At 32.3% G+C, this 17,013-nt stretch overlaps 1 protein-coding gene across 1 annotated transcript; it reads left to right on the forward strand.

The window, feature by feature from the left end:
- Window positions 1-5,610: 5,610 nt before the first annotated feature.
- LOC132800752 (uncharacterized) lies at window positions 5,611-6,219 on the forward strand. Its single transcript, XM_060815012.1, has one exon. The coding sequence runs from the start codon at window positions 5,611-5,613 to the stop codon at window positions 6,217-6,219; it is 609 nt and encodes a 202-aa protein (XP_060670995.1).
- The last annotated feature ends 10,794 nt before the right edge of the window (window positions 6,220-17,013 follow it).

The following is a 17,013-nucleotide window of genomic DNA, read 5'->3' on the forward strand; positions in this document are numbered from 1 at the left end:
TGAATCATTTAACTAACCCTAATGAATTTGTTTTGCCTAGTTCCATTATTTCTCTTTTATTGGAGTTCGATGATGTCCTTCCCAAGGAAATTCCAAATGGGTTATCACCGATCAGAGGGATTGAACATCAAATTGATTTTGTTCCAGAATCAAGAATTCCAAATCAGCCGGCTTATAGGAGTAATCCAGAGTAGACAAAAGAACTTCAAAGGTAGGTAAGTGAATTGCTTGAAAAGGGATATGTTAGAGAAAGCATGAGTCCATGTGTTGTACCTGTGTTATTAGTCCTTAAGAAAGATAGAACATGGAGAATGTGTGTAGATTGTAGGGCTATTAACAATATAACTATCAAATATCATCATCCTATTCCTAGGTTAGATGATATGCTTGATGAATTGTATGGTGCATGCATGTTTTCAAAAATTGATCATAAAAATGGTTATCATCAAATTCACATGAAGGAAGGTGATGAATGGAAAACAGCATTTAAAAAAAAGCATGGTTTGTATGAGTGGTTAGTTATGCCATTTGGGTTAACTAATGCCCCTAGTACTTTTATGAGACTTACTTTTATGAGACTTATGAATCATGTTTTGCGTGCTTACATTGGAAAGCACCCCAAGATGGAGTCTAGAGCCACTTCAAATCTCTACGGGACCAATAACCAGGGTAAGAGCAAAAGGGTTTAAAGAAGCACTAAATGGTTTAATCTAAGAGGTGTTCACATCCCAAGGAAGCAAGTTTATTACTGAAGATGAACCAAAATTGGTTCATATGATTAGAACGGAGGATGCCAACATGAAAGAAAGCCTATCGCCTGAAATCCTTATATGGTGATGTGGCATAATTTGATGACATGGATGGTGATGTGGCATCATATGGTGAAATGACACTTTTGCCACGTGGAAGGTGATATGCGCCTACATGGCATGGGCTGAATTTTATAATTAGGGAATATTATTAGTTTTTATTTTATGTCTTGATTAGATTTTGGCGTGTTGCCAATTTTATTTTCCCAATTTAGTTTTATTGGGTTTTTAAATTACCTTCATATTTTTGTTAGGAAACTTGGAGATAAATTAGGTTTCCTAAACCTAACCAAATTAGGCTTCCTAAGTCTAACCACATTAGGTTTCCTAAGCCTAACCACATTATGTTTCCTAAACCTAATTTTCGTCCATAATTATTTTTAGCAAATTTATGAAAGCTTTGTAATTTATTTTGCCTATTTAAAGGCACAAGTCATGAATAAAATTCATATTACAATTTTGATTCAAAGTGAGAGTGATTTTCTTGGTTCTCTAAGAACTAAATGATTCTCTTGGTTCTCTAAGAGCTATATCGAACTTTTCAAGCTTTGCTTGTGGAGTTCAAGTTTGACTTTTCAATAGGTTATTCCACACCCTATTGTGGCATCTTCACTATACCAAGGTTCTTACCTCAAATATAGGTAATGGGTTGAGGTCTTCCACTAATAACTTGTAATTAGACGGTCTAATTCAATCTTTGTTATGGGTTTAAAGGCAGGTCACGCTCGGTTTGTATCAATTTAGTATCAGAGCCAAATTTTTTTTAAGTTTGATCTATCTTTATTTGCTTTATTTGTTTTTGTGTTATTCTACAACTTTAGTAATAGGTTAAGGTTGCATCCATCCTATACACATTCTGCATCTTTAAAAAAATAAAAAAATAATTTCATTCATAGTTGAATTAGGATTTCCTAGTTTTATCGTATTTTTGTTTCCTAGTTTGTTGGTTGTCTTTTATCATTGTTCTTGTTAATTTGGTTTTTGTTGATTTTTCTTTGCTGTTTTAGTCTTCAATAAGCATTCATATATTCCCAAAAAAAAAAAAAAATTGAATAGAAATTAAAAAAAAAAACCTGCATTTTTGTATTTTGTTGGAGGTCATGAGTTTGGTGATTTTTTGGTGTGGAATTGCAATTTTTAGTGTTGATCTTTGCTACTGCAGCTTTTTTATGATCTGCGACTAAAAAAAAATTAAAAAAAAAAAAAGAAGAAGAAAAAGCCGAATAAAAAAAAAATTTTGGTTTATTGAATTTGGTGTTTGTTGGAAATTTCTTTGAACTGCTGCATTGTTGAATATTTGTTACATGTTTGTAGTTGTTGGAGAATTATTTTTGCTGCTGGATATTTGGATTTTGGGTGCTTAAATTATTTGGATTAAAATTAGACAAAAGAATTGAAACAAAACTAGAATTACGAGAACAACAACCAACACTATTCTATATTTTTGTTCGATTTGATTCTTGTTTGAGTTTGAAATTCTTTTCCCTAAATTTTATTCTTGAATCCTTAATATCTTACCATCTGGTCCAGTTGTTAAAAATTCCAAAATTTTCTCATTGATTTGCCTTATTTTGCCTAGAAAAGCCGAAAACTAGGATTTGTTAATTCCTCCGGTATTGCTTAATCTTTGCGACTGTTTTGTTGATAAGTTTAATTAAAACATATGATGTGTAAAATCAACTCGCAAGTGCATGAATCGTTTTCCAGTAATAAAGTGAAAAAATAGGGTTGTCGTACCCAAGGGATTGAGAATTAAATACCAAAGATAATTAGGTTTTAGTAATATTTGAACTAACAATTAAGATGGCAATTGAAAATTAAATAAACTAAATTAAACAAAAACAAGAAATTAAAATTAGATCAACTTCAAGTAAGAGAGAGAATTGAGTAATTATGAATACTAGGACATTTGATTTCACCACTAACTATTCTAATTTAATTACTTAAATATGTGAATTTAATTTACTATTAATTTTGTTAACCACACTTAATCACAAAATTAATCAAAAGTAGTTTCCACCCACAATTGATAATATTCACATAACCTAATTTATTCCTTCCGGGCTATAAATTAAATCATGCAAATTCATTAAGTATAGATTAAGCAAATAATATACCATGAGACATAATTATTTTCCAATCAATTATGCATTCATGTAAATCATTGGAGATCCATAATATTATCTTTTTCCAAGCTCAAACATTATTAAAATCATTCATTCCTTCCGACCTATGAAAGCATTAAGCATACCAATGATTTATTAACAAAACATATTACTAATTAAACAAAACTCAACATATATTAAAATAATTAAACATTCATAGTTTGGGCTACGTCATAGCCCTAGCTATGAAAATTAGTTCATGGAAAAAAGAAATTCAACATCCATAATTATTAAAAAAAAATAAGATTCGCAATTAAAGAGAAAAGAAAAGAAAATAAAAACTATTGAAGAAATTCTCCTCCAAGAGCTCTTAAAGTCGTAGTCTTCTTCTCCAAGCAAGCCCACGTCTCTATGCCTCCTCCAAGCTCTCCAATTGATCTTCTAAAACTCTAAACCCCTTAAGAGAATCTTAGAAACTCTCAAAATTTGGTTTGTTTCTATTTAAGTCTCCTAAAAGCTCTTAAATAAGTCTCTGAACTTGTATATCTTCCTTCAATGTGGTGGAAGCTGTATATATAGGACCTTGCGAACCTTTTTCTCTCTTTATTTTCAATGTGGGAGTCTTGTAAGATACTTTTTTTAGGCGATGAAGAGGGTTGGACGAATTTCATATGTAAAAAGGAAACTTGATATTACTTGCTCTCCAATATTTTCCTTTTATCTAATTCCTCCTAAAAAAAATAGTTAATTAGTCTAATTTACCTTTAATGAAGCATGTGACATGACATGTGCCTCATTAATGATAAATTAACTAATTATTGCCACTTGTTGTTGTCTTGGCCCTCAAATTGCCTTGATTCCCTCTTTTGATCAATGGTGGAGATTTAACTAGAATATTCTTTTTTATAAATTCCAAACTTTAAATGATGATAACTCTTTACTCGCACCTTGAAATCTAAAAATAATGAGACATTTGAAATCCTCAGATCGTGATGATTCATATGACATCTACTTCCATCATGAAATTCCCGATAGAATCTTTATGGAATCTTTAAAGTATCTTTTTGGAGTCTTTTTAATGCACCATTATTTGACCCAAGGAATCCATTGTTATAGTTGTTTCGTAAAATTCTTCCTCTTTTACCTAGATTAAGAAAAATACATAATTAAGTATCTTTCCATAACAAATTAGCACAAACTAACAAATATTAAGCTATAAATATGGCATCAAATCCTCAATATTTTAGACCTAACAACATACTTGTGATCTAATTGCTGTTTAGTGGGTGTTTTAATTAGAACTTTGAGATAATTCATCGAGTGAAAAAAGCCAAGAGTGTGTGAGCATAAAAGAGGGTAAAAGCCGAAACTAGTGTGAAAACACAAGTGTCGAGACCTTGTTTGAATGAAACACGTGAGGGAGTGAATTTGGTGAGGTTTTATTTTATTTTTGCATTATTTATACTAACATGGCAAATTCAAGGGTGAGAAGAGATCCACCCTTAAGAATTAATGAAGAAGAGTACGTTGGATTCCATGGCGGTTCCCGAGCTTTGGGGAATGGTGAGTAAACAGACATGAGGGCTGTCTTGGAGCAACTACAGTGGATGAGTACTCAGTTTGACCATTTAAATCAAAGGATGGATAGGTTAGAGACATCCCAAGGAGTGCCAAATATAAGGTTAGATGCTCATGGAGGACGAGGTCGAGGTTGAGGAGGCCAAGGGATTTTGGTCATTATGCACTTCAATGGTAGACCAATGAGCAAAACACCCGAAGGAGAGTTGGTGATGACTTGATCACTACATGGTGGCAAATGAAAGGAGCCATGATGAAGCGGTTCATACCATCATATTATCATAGGTTGCTGCATCAAAGGCTTCAATCCCTATCTCAAGGAAGTAGGTCCGTGGAGGACTATTACAAGGAGATGAAGATGCCTATGATGAGGTTAAACATGAACGAGGATAGAGTAGCAACCATGGCAAGATTCCTTGGTGGTTTGAATTATGAGATAGCCAACCAACTAGAATTGCAACAAAATGTGGAATTCGAGGAGATGTTGCATGTGGCCATTAAATTGGAGCATCAATTCAAAAGGAGGGATGTAGGCTCACGGTTTGGAGGTTTTTCCAACAGCAGAAGATCAAATCCAAGCGCTTGGAGAAGCAATCCCATCTATGATTAAAAGCTAAAACTGAAAGTTGGTGAAGAAAGTTCCAATCAGCCAAAAAAGTAGTCCAAAGCCAAATCTGTCCGAGCACCTAAGAATGAAGGTAAATCTGATCCTAAACCTTCTAAAACTCATAAAATTGTGTGTTTTAAGTGCTAGGGACGAGGACACATTGCCAATCAATGCCCGAATAAGAGGATCATTGTGTTGAAAGGTAATGTGAGCTAGAATCCGAAAGTGAGAAAAGTGGGGGAGAGGCCGAATTGGATGATGAAGAAGTCAAGGAACTTTGCCAAGCCAAACGGAGAAGAACCCAATGGAGTAGGTTCAAGCCATTACATTAAGAAGTGGAAAGCAAGTAGCCGGGCCTAAAGAAAGTGACAAAGGGATGGTAAGTCTTGATGATGAAGATGAGGAGAGCCCCATAGACTCAACATCACACTTGGTCACACATGACAACTCAAAATCAAATGTGGAGCATAATGAGGCTTATAGGAGAAAAGATGAAGGTTCAAGTGATGCCATGAAGTGTCCACCAACAAAGTACATACCACCACATGTAAGAGAGGCCAAGAGCTCACCAACTGGATCAAAGAAAGTTGAACTAGCACCTTACCTAAGCAAACCTATTGACAAGCACAACAAAGGTGAGGAGAGGAATCAAGCCTACAAGAAAATCCCACCTCCACCTTTCCCATCTAGGTTTAGGAATGCAAAGTTAGATAATCGATTTAAAAAGTTTCTTGATGTATTTAAGCAATTGCATGTAAATATCCCTTTCATAGATGCCTTAGAACAAATGCCTTCCTATGTTAAGTTTTTGATGGAGATATTGTCAAACAAAAGGAGGTGGGAGAATTATGGGTTAGTAGCTTTGAGTGAGGAGAGTAGTGCTAAGTTACACCATAGGATTCCACCCAAGTTAAAAGATCCAGGAAGCTTTGATATCCCGTGTAACATTGGACATTATAGTTTTATGGCTCGTTGTGATTTAGGTGCTAGCATTAATTTGATGCCATATAGCATTTACAAGAAGCTTGGAGTGGGAGATGTGAAGCCTACCATAGTGACTCTTCAAATGGCGGATCGAAGCATCAAAAGGCAAAGGGAATATTGGAGGACGTACTTGTAAAAGTAAACAGGTTCATATTCCCTGCAGACCTTGTGATACTTGATATGGAGGAAGATGACAACATTCCAATCATTCTTGGAAGACCATTTCTTGCAACCGGACGTGCCCTTATTGATGTACAACAAAGGTAAGTAACCCTTAGAGTACTCAATGAGGAGGTAAGGTTTCAAATCCCTAATGTTGTTAAATTTCCTAATCTTGATGAAATTTCTTCCTGCTTTCTTGTCGATGCATGTGATGAATTGGTAAATGATATGGCAAAGGAAAGTAATTTAGATCCTTTAGGATTGAGTGAGTTATTTAGACCATGTGCAGAAGAAGAAAAACAAGAGTGTAACATCATAGATATAGCCACCCACTGTGAGGTAGATTATGTTGGAAAGTTTGAGGATTTAGGTGAGGGTGGACCTGGAAAGATAACGAGTGTGGAGCACCCACCTATAATTGATTTGAAGCCACTACCTAGTCATTTTAAATATGCTTTTCTAGGATTTAATAATACCCTTCCGGTGATAATTTCATCCGCCCTTAGTGAGGACCAAGAAGCCAAACTTTTAGAAGTTTTAAGAGAACATAAAACTGCACTAGGTTGGACTATCGCTGATATTAAGGGTATTAGCCCCTTTATTTGTATGCACAAAATACTTATCTAGGAAGACCATAATCCGACTGTAGAACATCAGAGGCTTAATCCTAATCTTAAGGAAGTGGTTCATGGTGAGGTTTTAAAGCTTTTAGATGCCGGGATTATCTATCCTATTTCTGATAGTAATTAGGTAAGTCCTATTCAAGTAGTTCCTAAGAAAGGTGGGATGACTGTGCAAGAGAATGATAAGAGTGAGCTTATTCCTACTAGGTTAGTTACTGGGTGGAGAGTGTGTATTGATTACAGGAAGCTTAATACGGCCACTAGAAAAGACCATTTTCCTTTGCCATTCATTGATCAAATGTTAGAAAGGTTAGTCGGTAAGGAATATTATTGTTTTCTAGATGGTTATAGCGGTTAAAATCAAATAGCTGTTGCCCCTGATGATCAAGAAAAAACTACTTTTACTAGTCCTTATGGAACTTTTGCCTATAGAAGGATGCCTTTTGGTTTATGCAATGCACCTACAACCTTTCAAAGGTGTATGATGTCCATCTTTTCGGATATGGTAGAAGATATCATTGAAATTTTTATAGATGATTTTACTGTATTTGGTGATTCTCTTACTTCTTGCTTGCAAAATTTATCTAGGGTTCTTCTAAGGTGTAAAGAAATAAATCTTGTGCTTAATTGGGAAAAATGTCACTCTATGGCTCAAGAGGGCATAGTTTTAGATCATAAGGTTTCTAAAAGGGGAATTGAGGTAGATAAAGCTAAAATAGAAGTTAAAGAGAAATTGCCTCCACCGACTTCAATAAAAGGTATTAGGAGTTTTCTTGGGCATGTGGGCTTTTATAGGAGATTTATTAAGGATTTTTCCAAGATAACTAAACCTCTTTGTAACTTGTTGAATAAAGATGTTCCCTTTGTTTTTGATGATGAATGCATGCATGCTTTTAATCTTTTGAAAGAAAAATTAATATGTGCTCCCATTATGTGTGCTCCTAATTGGAATCTACCTTTTGAAATTATGTGTGATGCTAGTGATTATGCTATAGGAGCTGTTTTGGGACAAAGGAAAGATAAAAAAACAGCATGTTATTTATTATGCTTCTAGAACATTGAATGATGCTCAACTTAATTATGAGCAAAATATGCTTATCATTGTCTTTACTTTTGATAAGTTTAGAGCATATTTGTTAGGTTCTAAGACCATTTTCTATACCGATCATAGTGCAATTAAGTACCTCATGAGTAAGAAAAAGTCTAAACCTAAGTTAATTAGATGGGTTTTATTACTTCAAGAGTTTGATTTAGAAATTTTGGATAAAAAAGGAGTAGAAAACCTAGTAGCTGATCACTTGTCTAGGTTGGAATTGAGTGAGGAAAAAGAAGAAAGAGACATAGAAGAGTGTTTTCCAGATGAGAAAGTGTTTAAGGTTGATGGTGTGTTTGATGTACCTTGGTATGCTGACATTGTTAATTATTTGGTTACAAATGTTATGCCGTCTAGTTTGGAAAAACCATATGAAAACCATAAGTTTCTTAAGGAAAGTAGGTATTACTTTTGGGATGACCCCTATCTTTTTAAGAAGTGTGCCGATGGTATACTTAGGAGGTGTGTTGCTAAAGAAGAGACAATGTCCATTATTAAAAGTTGTCATTCTAGTGAGTATGGGGGGCATTTTGGGACTAGAAAAACCATAGCAAAAATTTGAAATTCTGGATTTTATTGGCCATTTATGTTTAAAGATACAAATATTATTAAAATCATTCATTCCTTCCGGCCTATGAAAGCATTAAGTATACCAATGATTTATTAACAAAACATATTACTAATTAAATAAAACTTCACATATATTAAAATAATTAAACCTTCATAGTTAGGGCTACATCATAGCCCTAGCTATGAAAATTACTTCATGGAAAAAATAAATTCAACATTCATAATTATTAAAAATAATAAGGTCAACAATTAATGGGAAAAGAGAAGAGAATAAAAACTATTGAAGAAATTAGTAGCCTTCTTCTCCAAGCAAGCCCACGTCTCTATGTCTCCTCTAAGCTCTCCAATTGATCTTCTAAGACTCTAAAACTTTAAAACTCTAGAACCCTTAAGAGAATCTTAGAAACTCCTAAATTTGGTTGGTTTCTATTTAAGCCTCCTAAAAGCTCTTAAATAACTCTCTAAACTTATATCTCTCCCTTCAATGTGATGGGAACCATATATATAGGACCTTGGGAACCTTTTTCTCTATTTATTTTCAATGTGGGAGTCTTGTAAAATACCTTTTTTAGGCCACGAAGAGGGTTGGACGAATTTCATGTGAAAAAAGGAAATTTGATATTACTTGCTCTCCAATACTTTCCTTTTATCTAATTCCTCCTAAAAAAATAGTTAATTAGTCTAATTTACCCTTAATGAAATATGTGACATGACATGTGTCGCATTAATGATAAATTAACCAATTATTGCAACTTGTTTTTATCTTGGCCCTCAAATTGCCTTGATTCTCTCTTTTGATCAATGGTGGAGATTTAAATAGAACATTCCTTTTTATAAATTCCAAACTTTAAATGATGATAACTCTTTGATCGCACCTCGAAATTCAAAAATAATGAGACATTTGGAATCCTTAGATCGTGATGATTCATATGACATCCACTTCCACCATGAAATTCCCGATAGAATCTTTATGGAATCTTTTTGAAATCTTTTGAATGCTTAGTTCGTTCGAGCTCAAATCTTGCTTCCCACCATAATTTGACCCAAGGAATCCATTTTTATGGTTGTTTTCTTGAAATTCTTCCTCCTTAACCTAGATTAAGAAAAATACATAATTAAGTATCTTTCCATAACAAACTAACACAAACTAACAAATATAAAGCTATAAATATGGCATCAAATCATCAATATTTTAAACCTAACAAATACCCCCAAACTTAAGATTTGCTAGTCCCTAGCAAAGAAGAAGAATAAGAAAAATCAATCTTTTAAAGAACATAAGATACTTTAATGAGGTGCCTCAAGATTGTATGACATATGACTTTTCAAATGGTTTCAAAGTAATTATGTAACTCAATACCTTATCCAACATATATGATACTTCCAACGTGTTTGTGTGGAAATCAATTTATACACTTAATTATCATATGCTTGGATAAATTTGCAAGAATTAGAGATTGATAATAAAGTATGAACTATTATATGCTTGGCTTAATTATCACTCTCCACTAATGTAGGTTAATGCACCACCTTAAATCGTTAGAACTTCATGGTTTCTATTGTTAAGGCTAATAGATAAGGCTAAAGAAAGAAAAGGATAGAATATAATAAATCAAAGAAAGAAAGCTAAAATTAAATATCAATGAATAAATTACCTGTAAAATTTGTTCCTTTCTTAGAACTTCTTTTCTTATTTTAACTTCAATTTCAATATCCTTTTTCTCCTTTTTATTGTGTATATATTCTTCAAATCACACATATTCTTTCTTTATTTCTTTTTTTTTTCTTTCTTTCTTTTCCACTAAACTCCCAAACTTAGTTTTCTTCTTATTGCACATTCAAACCTCCAACTTACACAAAAATGCATACTAAATCCAAAGCCACCAAATACTTAACCTCCAAACTTTATTTTTTTCCTTTTTCTTCAACACTCCCACTAACTCATTGTTAGGTCTAAAATATTGATGATTTTATGCCATATTTATAGCTTAATATTTGTTAGTTTGTGTTAATTTGTTATGGAAAGATACTTAATTATGTATTTTTCTTAATCTAGGTAAAAGAGGAAGAATTTTAAGAAAACAACCATAAAAATGGATTCCTTGGGTCGAATTATGGTGGGAAGCAAGATTTGAGCTCGAACGGACTAAGAATTAAAAAGATTCCAAAAAGATACCTTGAAGATTCCATAAAAATTCTATCGGGAATTTCATGATGGAAGTGGATGTCATATGAATCATCAAGATCTGAGGATTTCAAATGTCTCGTTATTTTTGGATTTCGAGGTGCGAGCAAATAGTTATCATCATTTAAAGTTTAGAATTTATAAAAAATAATATTCTAGTTAAATCTCCACCATTGATCAAAAGAGGGAATCAAGGCAATTTGAGGGCCAAGATAAAAACAAGTGTCAATAATTGGTTAATTTATCATTAATGAGGTACATGTCATGTCACATGCTTCATTAAGGGTAAATTAGACTAATTAACTATTTTTTTAGGAGGAATTAGATAAAAGGAAAGTAGTAGAGAGCAAGTAATATACAGTTTCCTTTTTACACATGAAATTCGTCCAACCCTTTTCATGGCCTAAAAAAGGTATCTTCCAAGACTCCCACATTGAAAATAAAGAGAGAAAAAGATTCCCAAGGCCCTATATATATAGCCCCCACCACATTGAAGGAATATATACAAGTTTAGAGAGTTATTTAAAAGCTTTTAGGAGGTTTAAATAGAAACAAACCAAATTTTGGGAGTTTCTAAGATTCTCTTAAGGGTTCTAGGGTTTTAAAGTTTTAGAGTTTTAGAAGATCAATTGGAGAGCTTGGAGGAGGCAGAGAGACGTGGGCTTGCTTGGAGAAGAAGGCTACTACTTTGAGAGCTCTTGGAGGAGAATTTCTTCAATAGTTTTTATTCTCTTTTCCTTTCTCTTTAATTGTGAATCTTATTATTTTTAATAATTATGGATGTTGAAATTATTTTTACCATGAACTAATTTTCATAGCTAGGGCTATGATGTAGCCCTAACTATGAAGGTTTAATTATTTTAATATATGTTAAGTTTTATTTAATTAGTAATATGTTTTGTTAATAAATCATTGGTATACTTAATGCTTTCATAGGCCGGAAGGAATGAATGTTTTTAATAATATTTGAGCTTGGAAAAGGATAATATTATGGATCTCTAATGATTTAAATGAATGCATAATTGATTGGAAAATAATTATGTCTCATGCCATATTATTTGCTTAATCTATGCTTAATGAATTTGCATGATTTAATTTATAGGCCGGAAGGAATAAATTAGGTTATGTGAATATTATCAATTGTGAGTGGAAACTACTTTTGATTAATTTTGTGATTAAGTGTGGTTAACAAAATTACTAGTTAATTAAATTCACATATTTAAGTAATTAAATTGGAATAGTTAGTGGTGAAATCAAATGCCCTACTATTCATAATTATTCAATTCTCTCTCTTACTTGAAATTGATCTAATTTTAATTTATTGCTTTTGTTTAATTTAGTTTATTTAGTTTTCAATTGCCATCTTAAATTTTAGTTCAAATATTATCAAAACCTAATTATCTTTGGTACTTAATACTTAATCCCTTGGGTACGACAACCCTATTTTTCCACCTTATTACCTGAAAATGATCCGTGCACTTGCGAGTTGATTTTACACATCAAGTTTTTGGCGCCGTTGCCAGGGATTAAGGCATTAATATTAATTCGGATTGGGTTTAGTAGTATTTTGATCATTGTTTTCTTATTTTAAATTTTTATATTTGTTTCTTAATTTTGGTTTTAGTATTGCATGCTAGGGTTTTACTTCTTTGCTTGTTTGGCCAACTTGCTTTGAATTTTTAATACTTATTTTGTGGTACATGAAACCAAAATTGTATTTTTAATTTATTGGTGTCTAGGTTAAAAGTTATGCATGCCTAGGGGTTTTTCTTATTTTCAACTTTTGTTTATCTTTATTATTTTCAATTTTAGTTTGTATCTTAGGGTTTAATTATAATTGTTTGCTTGATAAACTTGCAATTAATTTGAACCTTTGTTTTGTTAGCGTTTTTCTTGTAGGAAAATTATGGAATATCAAGCTTTTGGTCATCAACCTTATTGGGATTATGGGGTGCCAACTAGTTCTCCAAGTGAAAATTTTATCGAGTTACAAAAGAATCTTGCTATGATGTCTAAACTCGTTGCAAATTTTAGAGTTCAAGCTGTACCTTGTGAATGGTGTGGAGTAAATCACTCAAGTGAAAATTGTCAAGTGGGGAATTCTTTTGCTTCAGAAGACTCAATTGAAGACTTATCAAGAAGACAATATAATCAAGTTGCAAATTTTGGGATTCAAGCTATAACATGTCAATGGTGTGGAAGCAATCATTTAAGTGAACATTGTCAAGTGGGAAATCCTTTTGCTCCGGAAGAGCCATTCGAAGACTTTCCCAACACATATAATTCTAGATGGAGTGATCGACAAAGTTATTCAAGGTATGACAATGCAGATCTTTCAAGTTATCAAGTGAGCACATCTTTAATTGAGTGTATGGAAAGGCATAGGGAAACATTTTCTAAATGTTATGATGCGATTGGCAAGTTGCAAAATCAATATTCTCCAAGTACAAACTTTCAAGTTCAATTGGAGCAACCAATGACAACTTTTTCACAAGGATCTCAAAAAGACTTGGAAACTAAGATGGAGATTACTTGTAATAAGCAAGTTGATGAATTTGAATCCTTTCAAGAGCCACATAATGATGAAAAATTTGAGGAACATGAAGAGGTGTCTATAAGGAGTGAAATGCAACAAGAATCTTCAATTTTGAATAATTTTAATGAGGTACACACACATGACCAAGATTGCCCACCACAAGAAGTTTCCCAACGCACTATCACTAGTTCATGGGAATTTTCCAATTTTCCTTCAAATTCATCGCAAAAAGCGCTTAAGGATCATGAAGAGGATAAGTCAAAGAGTCAATCAAGCCAAAAGTTGGCCAAATCCGATGAGTATAAAGCTATGGCCGCACTTCAAGAAGATTGCTTACCAACAGAGACTAAATCTCAAATTTTAAAGCCAAATATTGAATTTTCAAGAGCCCAAGATGTATATCCATGCTCCAAAAATGTAATTGAGGTTCAATGCATCCCAAAAGGAGACAAACAAAGCATTTTTGGACCTAAAAGAATCCAATCTACCAAAAAGAAAGTTCAATTCATGTTTTTAGTTCAAATTGAGACTTATATAGGACAAGGAGTTAAAAGTTTGCTAAGGCCACAAGATTATCATCATGCACAATTTCCATATCATAAGCTTGGACAATATTATGAGGATGACATCATTTATATATTTAATCTAGGTTGAACATCAAAAGGATGAAGTCAAGCTAATGACTTTAAACAAGCGCTCTTGGGAGGCAACCCAAGTTTCTTTCTTTACCTTATATTTATCTATTTATTTTAGTTGTTTTTAGTTGTTTTCTTGTTTTTAGGTTGTTTTGATGTGTTTTGTTTGAGTTTTTGCAAGGTTTTAAGATGTTTAGGTGTAAAAGAGCAAAAGACGAATGTTGAGAATTTCTAGTCTAAAGTTAGGTTTTTGGAGTATAACCACCTTCAATATTCATTGGAGTACATCAACTTGCATGGGTACATGCCCTTCTTTTTGGCCGCATGGTGTGCAGGGAAAATGCAACATGTAGGTTTTTCCCAAGTTCACATTGCGAGGAACATTCCATGTCTTCAAAGGGGAGTATTCTTTACCTTTTATTTACTTTTGCTTTATTTTATGTTTTTCACAATGAGGACATTGTTTATTTTAAGTTTGGGGGTGAAAAGCATGCTTTGCATCTTTTAAATCTTGTCCATTTAAGTGTTTTTATAAGTTTTCAAAAATGTTAGTTTTAGTTTTTATTTTCCTTCATTATTTAAAAAAAAAATTATTTTTGTGGTGTTTTCTTAAGTACTTTAATGAGCCAATGATAAGACTATGATTGAAAATAAATTGGTTTTTAGATGGTGGATTTGTTTTTGTGTATGCCTAAATGCTTGAATTTATATTCACATATTGTTACTTTCAATAAATTTTGAGCACATAATCATTAATGCATAATTTAGATTGTGTTTTGAAGAAGGTTTGCATGAATTAGAGTACTTTATTATTAATTGAACTCTAGAACTTGCTTGATTATTGCTTGAGGCGAAATCCTAGGTGAATTGATATGAATATATGCTTGTGAGCTTGTTTGAGTGTTGAAAAAGAAAAAAAAATGAAAAAAAGGAAAAAAAAAAATAATGAAGTTTGGAGGTTAAGTATTTGGTGAATTTGGCTCTAGTATGCATTTTTGTGTAAATTGGAGGTTTGAATGTGCAATAAGAAGAAAAATAAGTTTGGGGGTTTAGTGGAAAAGAAAGAAAAAAAAAAAGAAATGAAGAAAGAATTGTGTGATTTGAAGAATATATGCACAATAAAAAGGAGAAAAAGGATATTGAAATTGAAGTTAAAATAAGAAAAGAAGTTCTAATAAAGAAACAAATTTTACAAGTAATTTATTCATTGATATTTAATTTTAGCTTTCTTTCTTTGATTTATTATATCCTATCCTTTTCTTTCTTTAGCCTTATCCATTAGCCTTAACAATAGAAACCATGAAGTCCTAATGATTTAAGGTGGTGCATTAACCTACATTAGTGGAGAGTGATAATTAAGTCAAGAATATGGTAGTTCATACGTTATTATCAATCTCTAATTCTTGTAAATTTATTCAAGCATATGATAATTAAGTGTATAAATTGATTTCCACACACACACATTGGAAGTATCATATATGTTAGATAGAATATAAGGTATTGAGCTACATAATTACTTTGAAACCATTTGAAAAGTCATATGTTATACAATCTTTGAGGCACCTCATTAAAGTATCTTATGTTCTTTAAATAAAATTTCATTTTCTTATTCTTTTTCTTTGCTAGGGACTAGCAAATCTTAAGTTTGGGGGTATTTGTTAGGTCTAAAATATTGATGATTTTATGCCATATTTATAGCTTAATATTTGTTAGTTTGTGTTAATTTGTTATGGAAAGATACTTAATTATGTATTTTTCTTAATCTAGGTAAAAGAGGAAGAATTTTAAGAAAACAACCATAAAAATGGATTCCTTGGGTCGAATTATGGTGGGAAGCAAGATTTGAGCTCGAACGGACTAAGAATTAAAAAGATTCCAAAAAGATACCTTGAAGTTTCCATAAAGATTCTATCGGGAATTTCATGATGGAAGTGGATGTCATATGAATCATCAAGATCTGAGGATTTCAAATGTCTCGTTATTTTTGGATTTCGAGGTGCGAGCAAATAGTTATCATCATTTAAAGTTTAGAATTTATAAAAAATAATATTCTAGTTAAATCTCCACCATTGATCAAAAGAGGGAATCAAGGCAATTTGAGGGCCAAGATAAAAACAAGTGGCAATAATTGGTTAATTTATCATTAATGAGGCACATGTCATGTCACATGCTTCATTAAGGGTAAATTAGACTAATTAACTATTTTTTTAGGAGGAATTAGATAAAAGGAAAGTAGTAGAGAGCAAGTAATATACAGTTTCCTTTTTACATATGAAATTCGTCCAACCCTTTTCATGGCCTAAAAAAGGTATCTTCCAAGACTCCCACATTGAAAATAAAGAGAGAAAAAGATTCCCAAGGCCCTATATATATAGCCCCCACCATATTGAAGGAATATATACAAGTTTAGAGAGTTATTTAAAAGCTTTTAGGAGGCTTAAATAGAAACAAACCAAATTTTGGGAGTTTCTAAGATTCTCTTAAGGGTTCTAGGGTTTTAAAGTTTTAGAGTTTTAGAAGATCAATTGGAGAGCTTGGAGGAGGCAGAGAGACGTGGGCTTGCTTGGAGAAGAAGGCTACTACTTTGAGAGCTCTTGGAGGAGAATTTCTTCAATAGTTTTTATTCTCTTTTTCTATCTCTTTTGATGTGTAAAATCAACTCGCAAGTGCACGAATCGTTTTCAAGTAATAAAAGTGGAAAAATAGGGTTGTCGTACCTAAGGGATTAAGTATTAAGTACCAAAGATAATTAGGTTTTGATAATATTTAAACTGAAATTTAAGATGGCAATTGAAAACTAAATAAACTAATTAAACAAAAGCAATCAATTAAAATTATATCAATTTCAAGTAAGAGAGGGAATTGAATAATTATGAATACTAGGGCATTTGATTTCACCACTAACTATTCCAATTTAATTACTTAAATATGTGAATTTAATTAACTAGTAATTTTGTTAACCACACTTAATCACAAAATTAATCAAAAGTAGTTTCCACTCACAATTGATAATATTCACATAACCTAATTTATTCCTTCCGGCCTATAAATTAAATCATGCAAATTCATCAAGCATAGATTAAGCAAATAATATGGCATGAGACATAACTATTTTCCAATCAATTA

The sequence above is a fragment of the Ziziphus jujuba genome, chromosome 2 (assembly GCF_031755915.1).
Source record: "Ziziphus jujuba cultivar Dongzao chromosome 2, ASM3175591v1".
NCBI classification, from domain to species: domain Eukaryota; kingdom Viridiplantae; phylum Streptophyta; class Magnoliopsida; order Rosales; family Rhamnaceae; genus Ziziphus; species Ziziphus jujuba.